The following is a 26,480-nucleotide window of genomic DNA, read 5'->3' on the forward strand; positions in this document are numbered from 1 at the left end:
AACCATCATAATAAAGAGAACTGTTGTGGCCTGAACATACACAGAATTACATTCTGTGATGTGGCTATCACAAAAAACCTCTCGATGTTTCAAAGACCTTGTACACACCCAAGTCGTCTGCAGTTATAAGTCCAGCAACATTTGTATGGCCACAGGTTCCCCATTATTGTTGCATACTCTAGTATACCATGTGGAGTTCTATGTGACCAGGTGCTACCCTATTCTTTTGAGTATCAGGGAATGTTCCATGTGAAGATGATACTGGAGAGAACAAGACATCAAGGTGCCAAGACAGAGGGTGATATGCATATAGTTCATGGCCTTCAATGGAACACAGCAAGGCAAATCTTAATCCACTACAATACCATCTCTATCTGGTACTATGTGGTTATGGAAAAATTCTAGAATGTTTCCCTTGTATCTAGGTAGGAGTTGAAGTGCACATTCACTAAGCATATATTTTGACCACTCACACATTATAGGCTCCTGCTTAACAGGTCTCGAACCCTATATTACCTCTCTGGCCTGTGAGCTGCTCCAGTATGCTGTTCCAGTAACTGTTGAAGTCATGTGAGAGGAGTCAAAGATGCAGCCACTTCACTCTGCCTAGGATTTGAGACAACTGCCAAGGGAAGTAGCTGCACTGCTGATTCCTCCCATGACCGCAAGGTTCCTACTTTTCTGGAGTGGGATGTAAAGGAGGAGCCATGCTGCAGTGGATCTTATACCGAGGAGGAAACTGATCCCACACTCATGCCAACAAACTACATTCACCAAGGGAAAAAAGTGTCACTCCCAATTATTTCAACAATATTCTCTCCTAGCTGCTTTTTCAACCTACCTCAAAATTAAAGGGGCTGAAAAGTCTTAATCTACACTCACAGCACCAAACTCTCACTTTCTTCTTCCCCACTCAGTTGCCATCTTATACTACCCAGTGGTAACACAGGAGACATGCATGGAAGCCAACAGTTTCCATGGAAGTAAAGAAATCAATTTTATAATACAAAGATTAAGTGAAATGGCTGTAAAAGATGTAACACATCTATGTCAAATACTTCACCACCTGCGTAAGGGCCCAACTGGTGCTATCCACTGAACAGTTCCATTTCATATTTTATTTTTAATAGGAGATGGCAGTCAGCACCTTGTGAACTAGGGGAGATACCAGGCACTGAACCAATTCCGCTAATTAATTTTTGGTGTAAATATCAGAGTATGAATAACAAAACCCAAACAAGCTTAAATCCTGAACACTAAAAATACGCTCCAGAATGGAAACGTTCCTAAAAATGCGAAGTGAAACAAATGAAATGTTTAATATTTGCCCAAGTTTCAATTCTATCTTGCAAGTCCACTCTGGGACAAGTGACAGAACTACACCAAATAGCTTGGTGCATCAATTCTTTGTGGTAGAGACTCTGATTAGATGGAAGTATGCATGTGTAAGAGTCCATGTAAACTTCCAAGAGTTGAAGAATATTTTTTTCACCATGCTCCATTTGTCAAGAAGGACAGCTAAAGAAAAATGCTTGTTTTTACCTGAACCCACAAGGGTGTTGTTTGCACTCACAACTTTAAAAGCATTTTTAAAACAACACTAAATGAAACATTTAGCCCCAGCCCACTCCCCACCTGCCAACCTTGGCTAAATATTCTCAATTTCTTATCAGGGCAACATCCATAAGATCCTCATCTTCGTCCCCAATCAAAAAATCAGGGCTAGGCCTGGATGGCCTTTCTGATGTAAGAATGGCACTGCTTGTCATAGACAAAGACTGTTCTGAAGAGATAGGAGATTTAGACCAGTTCTCCGTCTTAATGCTGTGAGTTTTCTTTTTGTCTCTCTCTTTGTCACGATCCCTATCCCTATCCCGGTCTTTATCTTTTACTTTCTTCTTTTCTTTTTTGTGTTTCTTATGCTTTTCCAAGCTGTATTCTGGAAGAGGCCTAATTCCATCATCAGAGCTGGGGCTGTTCTGATAGGATTTCTCTGCTATGGATGATCCCGATTCACTCTCGCTGTCAATGTTTTGCGGGGTATATGCTGGAGACTTACTGTGACTAGGAGAACAGCGCTCATGCTTTGGAGTAGACCCACTTATTAGTGGTGATCCATAGCTTTTGGAAGATGTCATCTGAGGCCTTAAGCCATCCCCACCTCCTTCCCCAGGCTTCTGCAAGGTAACTTTGGCTTTAATGCTAGGAGAGCCACCGTCATGTTTGCTGATGATAATCTTGGCCACTCCAGTGCTTCCAACATTCTTTGAATCAGATGCCTTTTTGGAAGAGTCAGAGGAGCCTCCTGAAACAGAGACTTTGGATTTCTCCTTGTCACTCCTTTCCCGCTTCCCCTGCAATTCACCCCCAGAGAGGTTGTGTTTGGAGGACATGGAGTGACTTGAGGAACTAGAACTCTGGACAATCTGTCCATCCATTGAGTCTTCCCCACCAGGGCCACTGGTGACCACACCATGCTTGAGTTTGTCAATCACAGCTGTCAAAGATGGCTTTTTGTTCCGGCTTGGGGACTTGCCTTTTGAACTCCCGTGCTGATTCTGAGACGAAGACATGGAAGAGCTGCCAGATGAGAAGGAAGATGAAGATCCCGCTGAAGAATTTGAAGAAGGGAGTGGCTTCTGGGACATGGAACTGGAGGATCCCATCCCTGAAGAAGACTTCATGCTTGAACTTGATCCAGTCCCAGACATGTGTGAGCTTCCAGAACCGGAACTAATAGGGGACTTTGCTTTAGACGACGGGGGAGTACCTGGAACGGGTTTCATCGGAGAGGCCAGCTTGTCAGAACCGCCCGAGGGTCTAGAATGAGAAGGAGAAATGTTTGGTTTACTCATGGAAGGGTTCATAAGTGATGAAGGCTTCCCTTGAGGTTTGATCTTGGTACCTCCAGAGCCGCTGCTGAGGCCGTGTTTTGTGATGGGGGAGGACCCAGGCTTTCCCACTGATTGGGTGGAGCTTTTGGACTGACCTGATCCAGAGCCGCCTTGGCCCGAGTAGAGGCTGCTGCTCATCTTGGACCCAGAAGACCCATCCGACTTGCTGCTCTTTATTTTGCCCGATGTCGATGAGGAAGACGAAGAGGACGAGGATGACGATGAGGAGGAGGAAGAGGAGGAGGAGGAATGACTGTGATGACTTTTGCTGCTCAAAGAGGAGACTGAGCCGCTGCTTGTGTACTGCCCATGGGAAGGTTTGCCAACAGTCACTGTTCCCTTGGGAATCTGGATGGTGATTTTGGGTATGGGAGGAGTGGCTACCCCAGGGGGTGTTTGAGACCTGCCTGAACTTCCAGGAGATTTCGAGCCACCTGTGCTTGCTGGTGGGGTGAAAGGCCTGGTAGACGAACTATGAGAGGGAGATTTGCCTTCTGGCTCCACCTTCCTCCGCTTCTGGACCTTTTCTTTACTCTTCCCATCGCTGGATGGGGTGCGGCTGCGTTTTCCACCCTTGCCATCCAGCCCAGGACCCGTTAAAGAACTCCCGGATCCATTACCCTCTTTGACCCGTTTCTGCGACTTTTCCTTCCCCAAATCTCCTGTGCTCAGTAAGGGGCTCTGGCTTCCACTATGATGCTCCATGACATCAGAGACTCCCAAAGCCTTGCTGGCAGCAGTGATAATACTAAAGTCGACTGTGTCCGCTTGGCTGCTTGCCTTGAACTTACTCTCCCCTCCATCTCCCCCCAGCACCTGCACGCCCAGAGTACTTATCGTTTGTGATGCAAAGCCCTTGAAGTCATCAGCGTCTCCACTCTGGCTGCTATCATCAAAGTACTCTTCTCCAAAACCGCTTTGGCTCTGGCTGTTCAGGAGGTCAGGGTTGAAATCAACTCCATCAGGGAAAAACTGATTTGAAGAGTCACTGTTTGGGCTCACGGTGGCATCAGCAATCAGGTCAGCTGGATCAGTGTAAGGGTTTTCACTGTTGTTAGACTGAAAGACATCAGGATCAAACAGGGCACTTTGGGAATGCCCTGAACTAGAGGAGTCTCTTACTGGTGTTCCAATAGGAGGGCAATCTTCACTGGTGCTTGGTAGCTTGGATGCTTCCTCTGCTATGTCAGAAAGGATATCTGTCACATCAGCACCAATGCTGTCTGAGCTAGAGAGCCGAACCATCCTCTGAATACTGGGCTGGGTATGAGGTATAGACTGTGGATACGTTGTCGGTGGAGTGCTGCACTGACTGGGAGCTGGAGTAATATGAGGGGTATCTAAAGTGTCAGTGGTCATATTGACATCAAAGATGGGATTCTGAGAGTCAACATCCATGGAAAACAGCTCTCTCTGGAAGTCATCTTCAGTTTGATGCTTGGGTTTCTCCACCAGGACACGTGATTTTTTCTTCTTTTGCTTGTTGCCCCCTGGACCCATTTCCATCCTTGGGGAACCAGAAGAGGAATTTTGCCTCTCAAGTGGGCTGTTTCCATAGAGCGTTGAGAAATCTTGAGCTGGATTGTCCTTCAACAGGTTCATGAGCATGGGGTGGTTCTTGGTGTTGCTTGCAGGAGATGACACAGGGGGAGGGGTATGGTGTGGAGGTGTGGGACTGGAGCCAATAGTGGAGCCCACGTTGCCTGTGATTTGTAGCAAGCTTGTAAGGATAGGGTTCTGGGACACTTTGCTGAAGTCTTCCCCATGGCCCACTGAATCATGCCGTTCTTTTATACCCATGCTCATCGTGAACAACGTGGAGATGGGTCCGCCGGGGAAAGTGTTGGTTGGGGTGGTGGTGCCACTCATTGGGTTGTTGCCGGTGGTCATGCCATAACCTGGGCTGCTGGCAGGGGGCAGGTTCTTTTTCACCATGTCTTCAACTGTCTCAGCAATGAGGGACAAGGCTGGTGTGTCTGCTTGGATTGTTTCAGCCTTTCTCCGGATGGCTCTCATGGTCACAGGTATTGACATGCATCTATAAGGCAAGATGGAGAAAAGCTGGTTTAGTGTCATCCTTGCCAGCAGTAAGTTCCCCCATGAAGCTAAAAGCTGTACTCATCAAAAACAATTATGAGCAGTGTTAGGTACACCTCTACAGAGTGAGCCTCACTTCTCTACTACTCAGGCACGCTATATACAGGAATATAAACTTTTACTCTTTTTTATAGAGGCGAATTCTCCACCACAGCAACAAAGTGGCAACTGTAAGGAGTAAGGAAGCCCTACTCAATTCACTAAAGTTCTCATGAATAAATAGGTGAATGTACTCTTTTTAAAAGAGAGTTCCTACTTTATTTTCTTATTCCACGAACATGACAAAATCAAAGAATGTTAAGGCTTTGCTGAACTGAAGAGCCTGTTCAAGTAAATATGACCTAAGTAAATATGCCTTGTTACAGGAGGGATGGGGGACCTGCAGGCCTCCAGATGTTGTCGGACTACAACTCCCATCGGCTATGTGGGGTGGGTCTGATAGGAGTTGGGAAGTCCAACATCTGGTGGTCTATAGGTTATCCACCCCTGAATTACAAAGTAAAATACAGGATGGACAGATCTAGGCACTCCTTTCATACATGGCTATGCACATTAATGAAACCCAAATTCTGAACTTCAAATAAATCATCTCTATTCACATCAAGATAAATTTAGTTATTTTATTCATTTTACTCATTTCTCTAGACTATAGAGATGGCTTGAAGGCCCAGAAGAGATAGAAAACATTCTTCTGATCCAGTTAACAGAAGACATAAATTCTACATGTACCATTTCAGCATACATGAAAGTGTGCACAACATATAAAGACCATCAGGGGTGAAAAACACATGCCTATTTTCCAAGGGGTCACTGGGTAACCACAGCTAAATGCAAGCTGTAAAATATAAAGTGCATGCACTTTTCATAAATTGTGTACATGCTTCATATACTCTTCTACCTACACAAAGTGTACAAAATTGCCTTATGTCACTGGTGCATGGACGAGCAGCTGTCTCAAACTTCTGCTCCTGGAGGAAAGCTCCTTATCACCAGCAGTAAAAGCAACCCACAGAAGACGGGACTGAGCCTTTCCCTTTTGATAGAAAGAAGGGAGCCCAAATGCCTTTAATAATTAGAAATCAGCAGCTGATCTTAAATCCAACTCTAAGTTTCAGAGAGCTTTTAATACCAAAGCACACCATCCAAGACAGCAGTCTGATTTGATAGGTAAGGTCTGTCAAAGTGTGGGCATGAGAAATTTTGAGAAAACCACAGAAGGATGGACTTGCTGCAGTGCCACAAATATCCATGAGGATTATTGGACACGAAAGGTTACAGAAGTTCTAGTTACCTCTTTCTACTTTTATTTGCCATCTTTTATATTTTGTTATAAATATATGTAGATAAATAGATAAAAGAGAAATGCAGAGATGGAAAGCAGGAGCTCCAAGTTAATTCTGGTTGAAAGGGAAGCTAGTGATTGCAGTGCGATGGAAGGCATGTGTCCCAAACATTTAAAGCAATTACCCCCCCCCCCCAAAAAAAAGGAAAAGGAAAAGGTTCAGGATGCCATTGCTTTAAGGATTAGCACAGAAACTTTCCTCCCTTGCCTGGGATAGGCTCTATTACTGAAAAAAAACTGGTGTGTGTGTAGACCTTTACTGCTGTCACCATTAGAGCAGAATATAAAAAGGATGGTAGGAAAATGTTACTGTAAGATTATTTTTCCTTTGGTAAAACTTTAATGTAAGTGACCTCTGAGTTACCAGGTTTATATTTAACCACTGTCTTCAAAGATCAGTTTTTATTCTGGCTTAAGCAGTATGACATACCTTTGAACAACTTTAGCAATGAAGTCATCTGTGCAGATGAGTGCATCAGAAAGCCCTTTATACAATTTGCAGTTCACATGTGTAGAATCTTGCACATCCATTACCACTGAAAGACACAGAGGAATCACAGGGAGGTCAGTAAATCGAAAATGTGTCCATCTTCATTCAATGACTGTTTATACATACATTTTTTTTTCTCTTAAAACCCTCCATCCAGCAACTTACCACAAACTAGAGAGTCATTTACAGGATGCTGAAAGGACACACTGAAACAGGAATCTGACAAAGGGCAGACTTCAAACTGCAGGATGCCTGGGGAATCTGGAAAGACAAAAGAGCTTGCTAGCAAAGGCCTTGAGCTTAAAAAGTCATGTTCACCCTATAGATAAAATAAGGGTAAGAGAGAAAGATGTTCATACTATTCTTTGCAGCTCAACTAAGACATGGCAAAATAGGTCAGGAAACATCTGATGGTGCATGGGTTGTGTAACAGCTACCCTAATCTTTTCAAAGTTTATGTTTATTATGTTAGCTGCTTCAAGCTTACTCTGGAAGGAAGAGTCTTCTATATTAGTTTGGTGCATTGTGGGCTTTGCCTAACTGCCATTTGAGCAGTTTACTTTAGGGCCTGCCTTCTTTAGTTTTTTATACTCTTGCTTAATTTCCTTACTAACTGAATGGAAATCCTGAACCTGAATTTACTGGCTATCTAGTTCATGCTTCCTTACACTATCCAGAATTTTGATATGGTAAATAAATACAAGGGTTGAGAAGCAACAATACTACTAAGAGTAAAAGTATTAACATACATAAATGGATAGAGAAACTGATCTTCCTATGCGAGTGAAATAAATTGGAGGAAAAGCCAAAGGAGTCAGCTGCTGTAGTGATTCAAACCTAACAACATCTGGAGAGGACTGACAGATTATAGAGACCAATATGTTGTAAAAAATACTTCAGGCAATGTACCATGGATAGCACTCACCTTCTTTTAAGACTGTTCGCTTGACACAGCTGCCTATCAGAGTGTTGTAGGCCACCTGATGCCTGATCAAATTGAGGATGAGAGGAACCCGACTAGGATGGTGGAAAGCAATTTTGCTGAGCAGAGTTCCCTGAAGACTTCGTCCATCTGGCAAGGGGGCATCTTTGTTGAGGAAGTAGCAGTGCTGCTGTCCTGGCAAAGCCTGTTATGGAGGGGGCACACCCAATCTCACATTTACTACTTGGTAAAGTATGGATGGGTGCTACAAAATCATACATAGCCAGGAGATGAAAACCAAACTACTGTTTTTGAAGAACAAAACTGCATTATTCAATTATACTTTATTCCACCCTTTCCCAAAAAGTCCTACTAGTAGCAGTGGAAGGTGAGTAATGGCTCTAACAAAAACAAACAAACAGATACAACAAAAGCATTGTGTCCACATTAAAAGAGGCAGGAACCAGTGCTATGCCTTAGGCCTGGGTTTCCCCAAATTTGGGTGTTTGGGACTACAATTCCCAGCAACCCTGACCATTGGTCCTGCTAGCTAGGGATGATGGGAGTTGTAGTCCAAAAAACAACTAGAGACCCAAGTTTGGGAAACTCCGCTAGGTTGTATTTGCTCTCTTTGAGGGCTCAATTATATGGCTTGCCTAATTAATACTTAATCTTCTGGTACTGGGATTAAAATAAGATCTCATTATATACCACCTCATGATATTTTTTCTAGACACCAGTATAAGTTTAGCAACAGCAGCATAATTACTTTGTCCTTTGAAGAGTCAGTTGAAAGTATTATCAATACATAATGCCAAAAATTCTCTTTTGCAGATCACTAATCATATGAGGTTCTTAGAACAGGAACTGCCTTCATTCCTTTCAGTCCAAGGTTCAGTTTCTCTACTGCACTCCTCTCAATAATATTCTCTCTTAAAAGCAAACTTGAATAGTGGAGCATCTATCAGTTAGGAAGCAAAATGGGGCCATCAAAATGGCTTCGTATAGATCTCACAAGTGATCACTGGTCCAGCACACAGAGCAGGGCATACCCTAGATTTAGTCTCTTGCTCCAGGTGGAAAGGGTGGTGGTCTGGAAATAGGAGGGGTAGATTTTCCCCCATTGTCATGGTCAGACTACTTCCTGCTGAGGTTTGGACTTGCAGCGACAACCCTCCCCTACAAGGGTGCAATGCCATTTAGCAGTGCCTATCCTCAGATGCTGATTGAATCCAATTCCTGACTGTTCTGGGTTTTCTCAATAGATAGGGCAGGAGATCCTGCTGAGGCCCTAGTCTATACAGGCAATTAAGAAAACAACTTTCCATAATGGTTAGTTGATGGGCTTTGATTTTAAATTAAGCGTTTCCATTATACACAGATATGGTTGTAAACAGCTTTGATTTTTGTATGAGATAGCAGGATGTAAATATTTTTATAAATAAAATAACTGGGAAGATAAAAAGGTGTCCTGGAACCAGAGCCATGAGATTCCCTGTTCCAAGGAAGCTTGAGCCTGTAACAGAAGTGCTCCAGTTAAGGGGTGGAAACACACTGCACTATTTTGTAGCAAATTCCCAGTTAATATCTACTTTACGACCACTCTTCCCTGAAGCCTCAAGATAAAGAACAATGGTGGGACTTCACCATAATTTATACTGAAGGCATTATGTAAACCTACCACAAATTCTCTAACAATGTAAAGTATTCCAATGAGAGAACATATTTTCTATAATCAGATCATATAACCTGTCTAATTATGAAAAGCTATATATAGGATCCTATATTAAAATTACTGATATTTAGTTGAATGTGCACCTAGAATTTACCAACCTTCTCACACTCTGTGAGTGAAGGTAATTTATGAAATCCCCACTTATAACTTACCGCATAAAAGCGCATATTATGATTCAATGGTCCAGGGTCATCTTCCTTGGATAGCTCAAACTGTGTGATAAGCTCATATAAGGGGACATACGTTGGAGGGGTTTCAAACAATGGAATGCCTAAGAAAAGAAAGAAAAACTATAACCACCCACCCATAGATTTATCCTCTCATAAAATACAAGTACTGTTACCCACAACTTGTATTTGCACTAGAGGGGATCTCAATAATTTTCACTACAACTTGACATGAGAGATGCTTGTTGCAGCGTCAAATTTCTATAATCAGTTATCCAGAAACCACTTGTGTTTAATGTATTCCAATGTGGATATTGAATGCTAGGAACTTTGAAATTCTTGACATGGAGCTAACATGAAAATCAGCATGATCTTATGGAGTGCTGCACCTGGGAGAGATGGGTTCAAATACCTGAACACTAATAAATTACACTAGGAATCTTGAATAAGCAGCAGGATCTTAAACATGTATATTAGTGAGATATCCCTCCCATGATCTGCGTGAAGATGAATGAGAAGAATAGTATCTTAAAGGCAATCTTAAAAGGCCTGAGAGTAATCCAACCTCTGTGCCATGGAAGGCCACATACTGGTCCCTCCCCAATTAGGCAAATTACATGTTTTCCTGTATCTGCTTGCTCTGCGCCATTTGTTTGACTGAAAAATTAACGTCTCTAAGGATTTGGCTTGGTTTTAAACAAACACAAAAAACTGGTAACAAAAACAGATTGAGAAGATTAGCTTTTAAGTGGTCAGTAGGGATATGGGAAAAAGGATGAAGACATCCATGTGCTCTCATTAATACAAGACTCTGCTTAACATTACTCTGATTTCTTGCCTTTTCCCAATTGTATCATTTGGGTTAATCAGTTCCATGATTAACATTAGACACTTTGGTTTTGTTTTTTTTTAAAAGAGGAAGACAGTCTGAAGCTGCAGGTATATGGAAAACATGATCTAGGCTACAGAAATGCTGAAGAACAAGGGAGCAAATATTCATATCAACCCAAAATCTAAAATGCTTTGACTGCTGCCCTCTAGATGTCAGGTTATGGCACCAAATATCTGAAGACATGACTGACCTGTGCAGTTCTGAAGTTTCTGAATGAAAGCCCGAGAAACTGGAATAGGCCTTGGGAACTTCAAGAAGAAGCAAGCTGGCAAATCAACACTATTGGCACTGGTGATTGAGGAGAAAGAAGGTGTCCTAAAGAAGAGATTAAAATAGTATTACATCTGGGTTCATGCAAATACTTTTTTTTTAACATTAGGAAGGCTGTAAATATACTTTTATTCCAACAAGCCTTTGTTCAGTTCTGAGTAACTAATTTATGCCGTTAATCTGTTATCAACTGAAGAAGAAAATTAATATATGTACTGTCCATCTTGGATGACCTTATGGAATCATTCTAATTCATTATGGTAAAATTACACCAACAAGTAAACAACAAATAGTGCCTGTTTCTTACCCTTTGTTGTCCACTGGATGAGATCCCATAATGAGAGGGGCAATTGGAAGTTTGTTCATTGTCAGTGTTCCTTCAATTGTAACACATATGTTCATACCCAGGTAGCGAGGAACTGAAAGTGGAGGCAAGTGTTAATTTCTCTAATTTAAAAGACCATCAGGTGTGGTGAAATCAGAATAGGAGGGAAGAAGAATGGGTGCAGTGGCAGCAAGTTGGACCAGTCATGGGGAAAAACACAAATAGGTTCAGTTTGTCACTTGGCTGTTTACTATTTAGTCATTGCAACAAGCTGCAAACTTAATGGTTGGGGGTTTAATGTACAAGGTCCACTGCAGGTCCAGCCAGTACTGACATTTAGGCTAGATAATTTTCAGGATACTCCATCATGCTCACAGTCATTAACCAGAACACCAGAGAGTACAAGCTTATGTTTCCTACTAATAACCATTGTCTCTTAAAAAAAAATACTACTAGTAGTACTACAGTCATCTGAACTCATTATTCAACTGCCTCACTGTTAATCAAGACATGCACCTGTCAAGAAATTTGCCTGGAGACTAGAAAAATTAGTAATCCACAGGAATGTTAATGGGACTGCTTGTTGATAAACATCAGACAGTGTTGGATATAAGAATCTGTCAATACTCAACTGACTATATACTATTTCAATATAAAAAAATAGGAGGGGATATCTATACTTAGGAAAACACAAGTAAACCTTATACCAAAATAAAAGGAATCTCCTGCTTGGGGTTCAAAGAAAACCTTCAATATACAGTGGAACACCGGGTTGCGCACACCCCAGGTTGTGGACGTTTCGAGTTAAGAACGTCTGCAACCCAGAAGCGTTTCCGGAGCGCGCAGAACCCCCAGATGCGCGGAATGCTCAAATCGCGCTACTTCCGGGGTTTGGGGGGGCGTTCGCATTACGCATGCCTGTGTTACGTAGCGCGATCCGGAACAGATCGCGTGCCTAACACGGGGTACCACTGTAATGCAAGGTGTGTTCAGAATGCACATTTGGAAGCAGAAAGCACGTCTAGAAACATACCGTTGTTCTCATTCAGAATAATAGGAGCTCCAGTACCTTCCTCAATCAAATCATAGGGTGAAACATAATACTTCAGATTCATCAGGTGACCTGAAAGAAGAATATGGCACTCTCATGGCACTTAAAATGTGGCTCAGCCTTGAGAATATGTCACCTTCATATTATGACATTCTTACATGGAATTCAGGGTGGCATATGTAGCATTGTTTTTATTCTTACAGCAATCTCATGAGAAAAATGGCCTTCCTAGTATCACCAAGCAACTTCATAGTAGAGTAGGGATTCCAACATGCGGAATCAACAGAGAAGCCACAGTCCTATACTGGCTATGAGCAAAAACCCCCACAACAACCCAGTAATTTATGATGTGACTCATGTATACCTAATTTACCAAACATGTATTCAGAAGCTCTGAAGGTTCTTGGTCCTGCTGACTATATCTGGGGTTGGGAAAGAATTTTCCTTGAAGACACTTTTTGCCTTTTCTGTTAAGAGGTGGATCACTTACATTTATGGAGCTGTTTGCTTTGGTAGCTAGCAGTCTTCCAATATGCATCTTTTCTCTGCTTATGGCATACTGGATAGGCTGAGCTCCATAAGGGGCTAATACGTGGATGGGCATTTCAACACTTTAACAAAAAAATAATAATAGTCTGGCACCATTTCACAAGTCATCTTTCAAGGGGGGAAATGGGCAGTATTGTAAAATGGGCCCCTCTTTCTTTCACAATATACAGTCACCTACCTCCACTCCTTGGGGTGAGATAGCCAACACTGCCATGCAGAATCTTGTCCAAAGGGCTTGCATTGGTGGCTTGCCTACAAGCAGACAGAATCAAAGACTTATGATAAGCTGGTGCAGAATTAAGACCCAAGACTGCCACAGTATAAATCTTTTGGATTGTTATCTTAGACTGAATTTTTAACATGCCCAAACTGAACTTTTAGGTTTGCAACACTAAGATTAAAAAGAGGAACCCATTTTTCCTTCTGACACAATTTTTTCCTTTTTTACTACCATGTTGATAGGCAGCGTAGGACACAGGACAGACAGCTAGTCTTGGATCTGGGAGCTTTGAAATCCAGTATCACCTCCTCAATGAAAGTTAGCAGTCAATCTTTCAACCCCAGTTCCTCAAAAACCAAAGATAGTTGTTGGGTTTGTTTGTTTTTTCTTTCAGTTTTAAGACTTCGGATTCCATAATGCTACCTTTGGAAACTTAAATAGCAATTCACATGAAAGAAATGTAATATGCAAGCTTCTTTATTAATAAGCATCTATTTCTATAGACTGCTTTAGTGTACAATGAGTTTGGCTGTGTTTGTTGCATTCATCTTCATGGGAGCCCGACAAACTTGATCATAATCTGCTATATTTACAGATGGTGGAACTGAGGCAAAGATGTTGTGGCTTGCCTGAGAATATCTAGTGGATCTGTCATTCAAGTACGATTTGAACTTGGTTCCTTCCAAGTTCAATGTTCTATTTCCTGAACACTACTGCTGCTTAGGACATCAACAGGTAAACGCTGGGTTCATTCAGTAAAGCAAACTTTTCTTACCAGTACATCCCTGCCATCTTTGAAAGATCAAGCTCCAAGGACTGAAGAGCCAAGTACATTTTAGTTTTCAGTTTGCTAAGGAGAAAAAATAAAATATTATTTTAAAATTGGTACAGAAAAAAGATAAAAAGATGCTTTGACGTGGCAACCCTATATACATTAACCTGGGAGTAGGTCTCATTGAACTCACTTGGACTTCCTTCCAGTATACATGTATAAAACTGCACTGTGAGTCTTACAGAATTGCACTGTCAGCCAACCGGAGCGCTGTCCAACCAGTAGCAGCCTTCCATGGAAGGTCTCTCAACTGTTATCATACACGATCACAGACATGCCAAGGACTTAAGCTTCAGACTTTTTATAGCTTATGTAGTTATTTCAGTTGAACACCAGATTCTGGAAACCACAGGAAGGGAGACTGCTTTCGCACTCAGGTCCTGCTTGTGGTCTTCCCAAAGGCATCAGGGTGCCTACTGTGAGAACAATATACTGAACTAGATGGGCCATGAGGTTCTTACAATCTTAGCTTTCCTATAAAAAAAATCATTTTTTGACAAAATGAAGACGATATTCTAAGACTGGCCGTACTTCTAAAATTCCCAATGCACACAAAGGATCCAACCTTGGCTGCACAATTCCTCTTTTAAAAAAGACGCAGATTTTAGCCCCTTTGTGTTCTTTCTAGCATCAGAAATACTGCAGTTCTACCTTGGCTTCCTTTCTGAAAGTTGGGAGAGATAATGGTAATGCAGGAAAGGGATGGGGTGGCACATAAAGTAAGGAGAAAAGGAGCAAGTAGACATACAATTGGGCAGGGTTTCAACCACTATATGCAATGCTCTAACAAATATGTGACTGCAGGTGTTGCCACATCACAGAAATTATGACATATAGTGGAATGCTTACTTGTCACCAGGCAGTTTATACAGATTGACAAGACCCTTCAGGTGCTTAGAAAATTCTTCAAAATTTCTCTCTCTGGGAAAGAAAAACATATTAATTTTAGAGAATCTGGAGGAATCATACATGCCAGAGATATTTATAGTTAGATGCACCTAAGAGAGATGGCGAAAGGAGTCCATTTCAACATTTTAGCTCCAAAAGCACATCCTACTACAGTACTCTTCCAGAAAATTCCAAGATGCATAATACAATTCAAAGGAAAAATAGATAGGTGAAAACACACACACACACACACACCATACTGGAGGGTTGCAAGTACTGAAGCTTCCCTTTCAGTATCCTTACTTTGAAATGTCATGACCCAAGCTGCCTGCCTATGGTGCTGTGCCCTCTCAAGCTGTATGTAGGCTTCAGTGCTCTTTTGCTGGCTACTTGTTCTCCTGGGCCTTCTCAAAACTCTCTGAGAGGACCTTTTCCTATGTGACTCTCATAGCCCTGAAACCACTATTCTAAAGGAGAATTTCTAAGAGAGAAATCTTTAGAACAAAACAAATTATTGTGAGGCCTAGGTGGTTGCCAACAACCCTATTCTCCTGATAGAAGAGAAATGACCTATATGACAAGTTCACCAATGCAGTGCCTGATGATGTCAATGTGCCTGCCAGTATCTATGGCATCTGCCAAAGGTCTCAGAAAATACCCCTTCAAAAATTCACAATGCATGAGAGACTATTTGCTTTCCCCGCTCCGTTCCTATTTGCACTGGCTTGGCCTCTCCTAGAAACGCACCCAGCAGTCATTTTGTGCTATACTATGCCCCTTCAGTAGCCATTTTATAACTAACATTCACAGTGCTTTCTTAAAATTCCAAATGTGCTCACTGGCTGAAAAATGTTGGTGATCCCTACGTACAGAGTTGCGCCACTCCTAACTTCTTATTAAAGACTCAACCCTGCCTTCTTACTTAGGAGCAAAGGAGTTGGCCTCTCCTCAGTGGATGAGAACAGTCTTCATATAATTCCAAAGAGGAAGTAAAGACCTTCTGCTGAAATCTATGTTTTTAAAAACCCCAAATGTGCAAGTTACAGTGACTTATCCAATGCATTTCAAAGATCTTCGTGGATAAATAGGGACCTTTCAAACATGAGCTTGAAGCTGCTTCACAATTCTGTCTGGAGGGCAAGACAAGCAACTATTTGACAATTCAGTGGTAACAGCAAACTATGGTTTGTACTAGGAAAGAAGTAACTCAATGAATTGGAGAGTCCATGGGAAGGATGGAGGGCCTTATCATAAGGCCCATTCATATAACACCGAATCCGACTTGGTGTTGTTTGAATCAGCTCATTGAATACAGAATATATATTGGGTCTATGTTGCACCACTGTCAACATACTCTTCACCTGCTGTGAGAGAGATTTGAGTCAGGTGTACAAGGCTCAATCATAGCTAATTAGCCCCCCAAAGGCAGGAGCAACATACATCTTAAGGAAAACTGCACGCTTAAAAGGCTCGCTTTTTAAAAGGGCCAGAAACTGAAAACTGGATGAATATCCACATATTTGTTGTTAAATCTGAGCAACACTGCTGCCCCACCCAGTTCTTCAATTCTTGTTCTTTCCAAAATCTTCACCTCACCCTGCACAATTCCTGAAAAGCACTATGGTTGAGAAAAGATCTGTACTCTATGTTCTAAAATAGCCAATATGATGGATGAGTAAGCCACAATAAATCCAGGATGCTGTATATAAATTGTACAAGAGACATTATAGGAAATGAAGAAATGGTTATCAATTGTTGGAAAACTGTAGCCATACAACAGAACTGCAAAGGGAGAAGGTATGTAGCCAGTAATGAAAGAGACTTAGTACTCACCTTAGATGCTGCACCAGCTCTGGGCAACTCTAGAAGGGAAAATAAAAAATGTGTGCCACAACTTCATTTGAAACTGTTGCAGTTATTCAGCACAATGGTGCTGGCTTAAATTGTACATGACTATAGGGAATCTCAGCTTCATGCAGGTACAAAACCCTAAAAACTTTCCTAACAGTCCTACAGGATGTTTGGACAATGCAGAAGGCAGATCAGAGATATCCAGTGTTTCAAACACTGGGTGATAAGGATGATTAGAAATGACTGCAAGCATTTTGAAGGATGAGACTATAAAGTTAAAAAATGATCTCAAATCTTTACACTGCTTCAACAAAGAACAAAAAATAAGTTTGGGGAAGGGGAGAGAATTACAAATGGTACTAACTTGTTTAGCAAGCTGTTTGTACCACACTAGTAATAGGGCAAAGGGAGCTTTGACTTCTCTCCCTACTACTGAGGGATCCAACATTTTATTAAAGGATGGGAGATGATAACCTCGGTATTGAAAGAGTAGGTAGAATGTGAAAATGTGGCAGCTTGTGACTTTTTTACAAGTGACTGGCTAAGAGGATTTAAAGGGAATTGGGCTGAATAGATCACTTCCCTTCAGGAGAAGTGTAAAACTAAATGCAGGAGTACCGGTAGAGATATCTGGATTTTAGGAAGCTGTTAAGCTCAGGGTTGATACATACTGTAGATTGCCCTGCGCTCTCAGAACAGAATGGGCTGTAAAAACATGTTTCAACAAAAAGTAGAAGGCAGAAGTTTGGTGTGACCTTCATACTCTACGTACCACAGGGTTTTCTCCATGATGGGCCACCTTAACATCGCACAGCTGTCCTGTAGGATCCAAATGGACTTCCACATAGAACATGTCTGAAGTTATGTAACATTCAGTGCCATTTGCACTAAGATGAGATCCAAGACTTACACACAAGGAGAAAAAAGATATTCACACATGAAAAGCTTTATCAAATACCAATCAATAGCACATCAATTAATCTGTTTGACTGGAGGCCTATATCCTGGTCTTTATTCTGGAGGCTCAAGATTGATAATAATGGGCTGCATACAGGTTATTTGCACTGAATTTATACTGAGGCGGCAATCTTAACCTTGCTTTCAGGAAGTAAGTCACATTGACTTCAATAGTTCTAAACAGCCATAGATAGGATTGTACTGTAAGTCTTGATTAACTTGTCCCTTTAATTCCAATGAGAAATAAGTGCAACAACCAACCTTGATTCTAGTCCAATGTGTAGGGGACATACCTCTTACATTTCTCTTTCTACATAACCACCATGTGATTGCTATTTGGCAACACTCCTTTCCACCGGTCCAGGGCAGAGATGGAACCACACTAAAATCTAAGTCTAATTAAATCAAACATTTGATTTCTGGACCTGACTGTAACAAAAACCTTGGCTTCTACATTCTTAAGCACGTAGTATAAACAATGAATAAAAAAATACAAAAAATGTGATTGGTTGTAGTCTCAATTAGCTCTTAAACATAAGATACACGAAAAATATTAATCTTACTCACTGGCGGGGAACCTATGGCCCTTCAGATATTGCTAGACTAAAATTCCAAACCATCCCAGTCAGTGTGGCCAATCGTCAGGGATCATGGGAGTTACTCACCCATTTTGTCTTGCAATAGACTCTAAGCGATCTGTCATAGCAGGTAGCGATGTCACTAGGAGGAAGACGAGCTTGTTTAAAGCCAAGTACACAAGCAAATTTATTCAAGTCCCAATAGGTGATATCCAACCAAGCCATACTCAGAGTAGACCCACTGAAATCAATGGATCTGAACTGAAAGGGGATGGCAGACAGAGGTTTATCTTTCCATCTGCTGGGCAGCTGGAGCTTTAACTGCCTGAGAAAGCCAGCTCACCTTCACAGCCCCTTATCAACTATGAGGTAGAGACAATGCCCATTAGCCAAGGCACTTCTATTTGTCACTGAACTTGTGCCACATTCCAAAGATGCAGCCCAAAGATAAGACCCTGCCTCTTGGTCAGCCATCCTACAATTGTAGACACTTACTCCACAACTTGTGGAAATAAGAGTACAGTAAAAATTTGATCCTGATCTGCCCTCAGATGTGTACATAAAGGGAAACTTCTGTGTCTGTACTCATTTAACTAGTTACTTGAATAATTACACTTGATGTCAGAAAGTGACAGAATTGCCACCTCACAGCAGTGGCTGTTTTAAAAGGTGGACAACCAGGATATTGAACTATGCAGAGATTCAACACACAGTCATCTGAGTGGGAACTTTGGGCTCACAGGAGCCTTTCGTTCACCCAGTTTTCCCATTGAAAAAAATGAGAATTACTGGGTACAGGCTGCAAGTTTTGGTAACTGGCTGAAACGGGAACATAAACAATCTTTCTTCTTTAACCAGACACAAAGTGGTTAGGAGTGTGTAACATAACATGTGACTATACAAACAGTAGTAATTGATTCAATGAGTCTACTGAACATGAGCATTATACATGCTCGTATGAAGCTTACCCACTGTTTTACAGCAACAGAGAGCCGAAGAATGCAGTTATAAACATACAAGGCCACAAGTTCCACTAAATACAGTAGGACTTCTGAGTAAGCATGCAAAGGGCTGTCCAATAACCTTACTTCCAAAGATCTTTGAGGGTAGCATAGTAATTCTTTGCACTCATATAGTACAAACCATATAAACATCTTGATTATCCTAATGTCAATTCCTCCTAGTCTTTTTAAAAAACAAACAAACACAAACACTTATTTATGTTTCAGAAGCATCTACCAACCTTTTAATGCCTTCTGCAAAGTTTCTAAGCAGCTGACAAGATTCTGATGACCAACAGAGTTCATTACAACTCGCTTTTCCTATGTTCAAAGGTGATGGAGAGAAAAAATAGAGAAAGTGTTCATGCACATTCAGCAATACTGTGAAAGGAAAGCTATAACTAAAACATTGGAGCATTCAACTGCATTCCTGAAGGCTTCCACTTTGTTCTGGAAAATCAGCTACTATGGGTGCTGTAAATAAAAAAACCCTCCACAGATGCCGGCCTTGTGCATTATAAAGCTAGACCATTGTATGAATCACACTAACTCAAACCAATGACAGCTTAGAATTGTTCTACTAAATAATACCAAATCAAAAGAATTACAGTGATACCCTGCGTTACGTACGCAATCCGTTCTGGGTCGCGCCACATAACGGTAACGTTAACGAACAAAAAAAAGCAAAAAACCGAAAGTTCGCGGGTTTTTGCACTTCTGAGCATGCGCAAAGTGCGCAGAACGCTTCTGCGCACCCGCGTTCCGTGGAGGACTTCTGGGTTGCGGGGGTACGTAACTCAAAAGTACACAACACGAGGTATGACTGTATTATTCAAAAGCTAGATTGTTTTGACTAATACTTTCTGTGTTCTATGAGTTACTGGGTTTTTGATAAAAGAATCAGCAATGACAGTTTATTTGCAATTGTGGCCCATTACTGCCAATCTTCCCATATAGTGCATAAGTTGCAGAGGAATGCTAGGCACCTTCTAGGGAGTATTCACAATTGATACGGAACAGCAGCAAAGACAGTGCTACCAGAATGGAGAGCATGTCATAGAATTCAATCCAGAATCCTCTTTAACTGCTGGGATTCTGTGAAAGATGCACACCGATCTCTTGGCAATTTACTGTTGACAATGTCCTCTCTAAGTAGACAATCTTGACAATCACTGTTTTAAGAAAATGTGCAAGGAGATTTTACCAAGTACTCCCATCTAAAATATGCCCTTACCATAACTTGCCGGACAAGCTTCATCGTTTCTGTCCAAGGTCTACTGTTAGGGTTAAACTTAACATGAAGCCTTTCTAGAAGGGAACTCATCTTATTCAGTTTCTCCGTATCTATAAGAGAAATTGCAAGTCAGTGAAGCATACAATATATTTGATTTTCAGTCCAGAGATGCAGGTTCACCTTCAATTTCCCTGCATAACCCCCAGAGAACATTAACTTGAGTTATGTTACCATGAATAGACTAAAGTACCTTGCAGAATGGGACCATGGTACATGCAGTCCAGAATTCTTTACAATACGTACTGTCAACATTAGGTAACCAACGGCAGATACTGATCTATGTTCTCCATATTTCTTACATACAGGTTTAGAAGAGATCAATACTGTCATAATTAAAATATCAAGCTCAGGACACAATAAGAGGGCTTAATCCTACATCAGGGAACAAAGCTAAAAGGGGCCTGCTTCATATTATTTAACCTCAGAACTTACTTTAGTTAAAATCCTATGCTAATAATGGAATGGCAAAATCAAATGGAGGAGGAGTTCAAATTGTTGTTGTTTTAAAGGGAAATTCATCTCAGTGGGTTTACAAACAGAAACCCTAAACTTTAATAGTTGGGTTTCCAGTTAAAGGACCTCAGGTTGATACTTTTGTATCTACTGTGGTTGATATATTTACTATTAATGGTCTCTGTCAACGTGTGATTCTTAAGTGATGCATCCCTTTCTGAGACATTTATAAGAAGGCAGGTTAAACAGGCATTGTTTATCCTACTGGCAAACTAACAATGCTGTAACATCTAAAATGCACACTGCTGCCACTTTTAACATAAGAGGATTTGCAAGGGAGCAATTACTTCAATATTTTTAAACCTCAGAAAGCAAATTAGGCAGCATTATACATAATAAGCAAAAGATTTGTTAATAAAGCTGTAGCAAGAATATTTACTTTCCTTTTCTCAATGGAAAGTTAAGTAACCTTTAACACAAGCTGTAAATAGCAACTCACCTGACTGCCTGTGGTGAAGAAAGAACTGCCTCCAGGTAACAAGGCAGGAAAGCTGTAAGCCCACAAATGACTAAGAGGTGCATGTTGGCAGGCAGCCCAGAAATTTTTTATTTGAAATAATTTCTTTTTGGATGTCGCTACTTTTCTGAAAAGCTTCAGAAATGCAGAAGGCATCAACACCCCTAAAACCATCTCCATTGAACTATGGGTATTATGTATGTCATTTACAGGAAAAGTTTCAAATTCTTAGGCAGCTGCTGAGTGACAAGTGTTGACAGCATATTTGTAGGAACACAACTGCAATTTTTTCTTTCCTTGACATTTCTACCAACATATCATCTATCTCCAATTTAGGATGACCATCTTATACTGTCTTATACTCAGCATATTGGTCCATCTAAGGCACTACTGTCTACTGATGGGCAGCTAAGCCTCATGTTATTTATTGGTCAGAGTCCAGGGGTCAGCAACTTTTTTCAGCCGTAGGCCGGTCCACAGTCCCTCAGACCATGTGGTGGGCCTGACTATATTTTGAAGCAAAAACATTAACGAATTCCTATGCCCCACAAATAACCCAGAGATGCATTTTAAATAAAAGCACACATTCTACTCATGTAAAATAAACCAGGCAGGCCCAACAAATAACCCAGAGATGCATTTTAAATAAAAGGACACATTCTACTCATGTAAAAACACGCTCATTCCTGGACCGTCCGCGGGCCGGATTGAGAAGGCAACTGAGCTGCATCCAGCCCACGGGCCTTAGGTTACCTACCCCTGGGTCAGACAAAGGTCTTTCAAAGCACTGTTAATGGTCTTCTAACTGGAAATACCAGAGATTGAATCTGAGATCTTATGCATACAAAGCAGTCCTGTTTAGGGAATTTTTTAATATTTAATGCTGTATTGTTTTAACACTTGATTGGGAGCCGCCTAGAGTGGCTGGGGAAACTCAGCCAGATGGGCGGGGTACAAATAATAAATTATTATTATTAATTATTATTATGGTCCACCAGAAACCTTAAAAACCTACTCTTCACTCTGTGTTTTGAAAAGCAATAGATCACTCCCTCTAGCATGTCCTCCATACACACCCCTGGGTCTGCTAGCTAGTCACTGCTTGCAGACAAAACGCCTGAAAGAACTTTTGGTTTAACTCAGGGGTCTGCAACCTTTAAGACCAAAAGAGCCACTTGGACCCGTTTCCGAAGGGAAAAAAACAACTGGGAGCCGCAAAACCATTGCGACATTTAAAACAAATATAACACTGCATTTTATTTTAAAAAATCCGATTTAAATTTTAAAAAATCCGATTTAAATTTTAAAAATCCATTTTAAAAAAATCATTCATTTTTATCCACCCTGGGGACCACTACCAGGTCACAGCCTGATCCAAGGTGGGTTGCAACAGCATACAAATATTTGATTTGTTGTTGTTGTTTTTTTAAAAAATGAGTCCTCAACTGCACACTTGTGTTAAATGTTTGTCCCATGTCTAATTGAAGACTGCTGGCTTTTACAATAATCTTAGTGTCTTTTACCCTTAATATTCCAGACCAGAGGCTATGTTCACCTCTTCCAACCTCCTCTCTTGCTAAATAAAGCACAGAATTGCACCAGAGAAGCCTGTGATGTTTGTGCTGACTTGCATACAGGTGGCTGTAGTAGTTCGTAGTGTTCAAACCTTTTTAGGGGAGTTCCCTGCCCCCGTAATGACAATGGCGATAGATTTTGCACATGAACACAGATCCAAGTTAGGACTCCTCTCTTCCACGCCAACAGGTGCTTTGTCAAGGCTCCCCTAACACACACTCAGGACAGAGGAAAAACTGCAAAACGTCCCGGCCTTGCTCCGGGGCGGAGAGAGATGCGCGCCCGCGAGAGCGCGGTCTGAGGCTGCGAGCGGAACCAGGAGTGAAGGAGGCAGCAGCAGGGAAACAGGCGCCGCTTCCTCAACCATTTTTAAAAAGAGGGCTTCCCCCCTCGCCCGCCACCCGCTGCCCTGGCCCAGCCTGCAGCTGCCTACCTCGTCGTCGCCTCGACTCAGCAGCCAGCAGCCTTCCGAGAGGAACCGCGGCCAGCCCTCCCCCGCGGTCCCACAACCCAGACGAGGAGTCCTGGCCTCCAGTGCCCGTGCGGGGACGTGTCTGAAGACCCCCTTCCTGCCCCCATCCCGTCCCGCCTCCCAACTGCCTCTGGATGCCGTGGGGTCCCACATACCCGCCGACCCTGGAGCTCCCCTGTCCGCCCCAAGGCCGCCTCCCACGCTAGGAAGACTCCTGGAGCTGGGCAGGGTTGGTCCCGCCAGGCAGGCTCGGGGGGCAGCCTCTCCCATGGGCGCCTGCTTCGGAGGCGGAGGCGGGGTCTTCAAAGTTCCCCCTCCCGCTCGCCCAGCTCCATCTCTTCCTGAAGGAGCATGCGCGCCTCAGGCGCGCTCCCCGCCAGAGCCCTCGGCTGAGGCACGCCACCTCTACTGCGTCCCCACCGCCTCCGAGCCCCGCTGCCCCGCTGTTCAAGGCCAGGTGATCCTGGGTACGCCCCTGAGCAGCGCCCTCAGCCTCCGGAGGGCAGGCCGCCGGCCAGCTGGAGGGCGGTCGCTGCCAGCTGGAGAAGTGGGCGGGCGTATCCGCCCCGGAGCCCCGGCAGCCGTGTAAAAGAGCCGCATGCGGCTCCGGAGCCGCAGGTTGCTGACCCCCGGTTTAACTCAACATGGTGGTTAGCATATGCTAAAGAAACAACATCCAGCTCCTTTCTGAGGTTTAAGTCCATGAAAGCCCCTTTCTCTTTCTACAAAGCCCATCTCTTGCATGATGGAGGACTGCAAAGGCTACAGTCCTAAACATGTACCGGGTACTATCAAGTCAGGCCTACTGACCATAGTGAGGTTTACTGCCAAGTAAGCACAGTATAGGATTCAGCTGTAAATTCCGCACCCGCTTCTAAGTTTTGGGCGTTCCACCAAGCCCCTTTCCACCTGCAGGATGGGGAGCCTGCTGGCTTCCAAATGTCGTTTGATCCCAGCTCTCATCAGCCCTAGCCAGCATAGCCAATGGTCAGTTATGATGGGAGCTGGGGCACAGCACCATCTGGAGGCCCATAGATTCCTCACCCCCGCCTTAAAAGCAAACGGCAGAGAGAGATTGAGCACTAGTTTAAATAAGGAAAAACAAGCCAAACTTGTTTCCCCCCTCCCTTTAAGAAGCATTCAACTATTCCATGCTTTGCAGATACGATCATAGGAGCAGACTCCTAGGCCCCCGCCCAAAGTTGAAAGGCACCACCATTCAAATGGCGTGCATGTGCTGGATCTTGTGACCGATTGCGTTTCACCCTCACCCCATATTTTATTTATTTATCATTATTATCATCATCATCATTATTACATTTTATTCAAGTTGACACTCCTGGATGCTACATTTAAGGGGGGGCGCTTTTAAAAAAACTCCCTAACTCCAATCTGTACATAACTCCCCGAGAATTCACGAATGAGGTCCGACGTCTTCCCGGAAACTCTTCCCTCCCGTCCATGGAGGGAAAGGGGGGAGGCGACTCATGAAGCTGCCCCGTAGCTCTCTTTGAACGAGAAGCAGTGAGGCCCTTCTGACCTCTTCGCCAGAGAATTTCCGATACTTTTTCGCAGCCCGAAGGATTGGGCGGCTTTGGCGGGCGAGGGGGGGCACCTTAATGAAATCTACAAACCGCCGCTCTGACTCCCGTCCCGCCCGCCCCCTCCGTCTAAGGGGCCTGGTCTTCCTACGAAACTCGAGCACCCTTACCCGCAGCATTTGCCAAAGGAAAGCGAGAGATTTTGACCCCTAAATCACTCACCCTCGGCGCCACTTTGGGCCGCCTTCATCCCTCAGGAGCGTGGTGGGGCGGGAGAGGGGCCAGGTGCCCCCCTCCGCTCTCCCTCATGTGGAGGTGGGGGGGAGAGGGCCTCTCCCGCTCTGAGGAGGAGGAGGCGGCGAGGCCGGGGCGAGAACAGCAGTTGGCCTGAGATGCTACCTCGCAGCAACCGCCATCCCGCCGCCGGCCGCGCGAGACCACGTCGCGCTTCTTCTCGCGGGATTCGAAAAAAAGGAAAAGGGGCGGGGAGGAAGTTCACAAGGAAATCCCGCGGTGCGGCCAACCGGCAAAGGCTCGGGGAAGCTCTCGCGAGATTTGAACACATACACGCGCGCGACCCCCTCCCCCCTCGTTTTTCAAAAGGAAGCACTTTTTAACTCTTTCACGCGAACAGCTGGGCTTTGTCGTCGTCATTTGCTTTAAACACGGAAGACTTTTGTCGAAGGATGAGAAGGACCAAGTTTGTCCACGTCCGTTGCTTAGCTATGGTGTTTTGTCATGGTTACCAAGCGGCCCAAAAACGTATTCGCTGAAAAAGCTGAAAGTGAGAAGGCGAAGAAACTGCCATTCATAAGTTCGTTTGCTCCTGTTGCCAAGGGGGGCGAGAATCAATAATAAAGTTTTGTTGAAAGATATATGTCCCCAGAACTACAGTGTGTGAAGTTTCAATAAAGTTTGTTGAACGGTACAGGAAGAAATGAATGAATGGAAGTTCATGGCCCCTCCTTATGAAAACAACCTTGCATTTTCCCTTAATAAAAGTTTATTTCCTCAGGAATGCTGTCGTCTGCGGTTACAATGAAATAAAGTTTTGTTGAAAGACAAAAACCACTTCCCGCGAGATTACGAAAAAAAATTGCTTCATCCGCCTTCCAGCCCCCCCCCCCCCCCATCTCCGCTTCCCTATTTGCTTCCAGGGCCCGGCGTCGCGAGACTTCTCGAGCCTCCTCCTGCGTTCCGACCGTGTGCGCCTGCGTGCGAGGAAGGGCGACCGAGCGCTCACACGCGCGCATGTGCATGTTCTCGCGGTATTTGGAGAAACAGGAGCAGGTAGAGAGGAGTTGGGGGAAGGAACCCCCGAGCGGCTGGCTGCAAAGGAAGCCACGGCATCGGCGGCCAGGAGGAGGACGGCGGCGATTTCTCCCCACGTTCTCGCGAGAGTTGGTGGCTAACCTTCTCCCTTCTCACTTTTCTACCTTTCCTCTTCCCCCCCCAACCCCTCCCCCCACCCGAACCTGGAAGCGGCTCCGTTTCGTTCTGGGAAGTACTAGGAGGAAGAGGAAGGTTGGGGTCCCGGCTTGGGGGCCTCGCTAGAGACTCAGGCTGA

At 43.3% G+C, this 26,480-nt stretch overlaps 1 protein-coding gene across 2 annotated transcripts; it reads right to left on the reverse strand.

Annotated features, from left to right (window-relative positions):
- Nucleotides 1-1,543: 1,543 nt before the first annotated feature.
- On the reverse strand, nucleotides 1,544-25,368 carry MED1 (mediator complex subunit 1). 2 transcript variants are annotated; one of them, XM_033169993.1, is made up of 18 exons: nucleotides 25,136-25,367; nucleotides 20,296-20,405; nucleotides 19,304-19,382; nucleotides 18,148-18,202; nucleotides 17,298-17,430; nucleotides 16,508-16,536; nucleotides 14,636-14,707; nucleotides 13,730-13,804; nucleotides 12,913-12,986; nucleotides 12,168-12,257; nucleotides 11,117-11,228; nucleotides 10,730-10,854; nucleotides 9,633-9,751; nucleotides 7,749-7,950; nucleotides 6,989-7,084; nucleotides 6,764-6,869; nucleotides 2,990-4,932; nucleotides 2,641-2,820 (listed from the first exon to the last, which is right to left on the reverse strand). In XM_033169993.1, exons 1-18 carry the CDS (start codon nucleotides 25,161-25,163, stop codon nucleotides 2,783-2,785), a joined length of 3,486 nt encoding a protein of 1,161 aa, XP_033025884.1. In that variant the 5' UTR covers nucleotides 25,164-25,367; the 3' UTR covers nucleotides 2,641-2,782. The 2 variants fall into 2 exon arrangements, with proteins under 2 accessions (XP_033025883.1, XP_033025884.1); XM_033169992.1 differs by having other exon boundaries at nucleotides 1,544-4,932; nucleotides 25,136-25,368.
- Nucleotides 25,369-26,480: the final 1,112 nt, after the last annotated feature.

The sequence above is a fragment of the Lacerta agilis genome, chromosome 14 (genome assembly GCF_009819535.1).
Source record: "Lacerta agilis isolate rLacAgi1 chromosome 14, rLacAgi1.pri, whole genome shotgun sequence".
Taxonomy (NCBI): domain Eukaryota; kingdom Metazoa; phylum Chordata; class Lepidosauria; order Squamata; family Lacertidae; genus Lacerta; species Lacerta agilis.

Bases quoted from the DNA above. Each gene is read 5' to 3' on its own strand.
- MED1 (XM_033169992.1), bottom strand. From the start codon at position 25,163: ATGAAGGCGGCCCAAAGTGGCGCCGAGG. The intron at 12,258-12,912 runs GTAGGTGACTGT...TTCTTCTTTCAG, and splicing joins TCTCACCCCAAGGAGTGGAG to GTCACCTGATGAATCTGAAG. The intron at 10,855-11,116 runs GTAAGAAACAGG...TCTCTTCTTTAG, and splicing joins CATCCAGTGGACAACAAAGG to GACACCTTCTTTCTCCTCAA.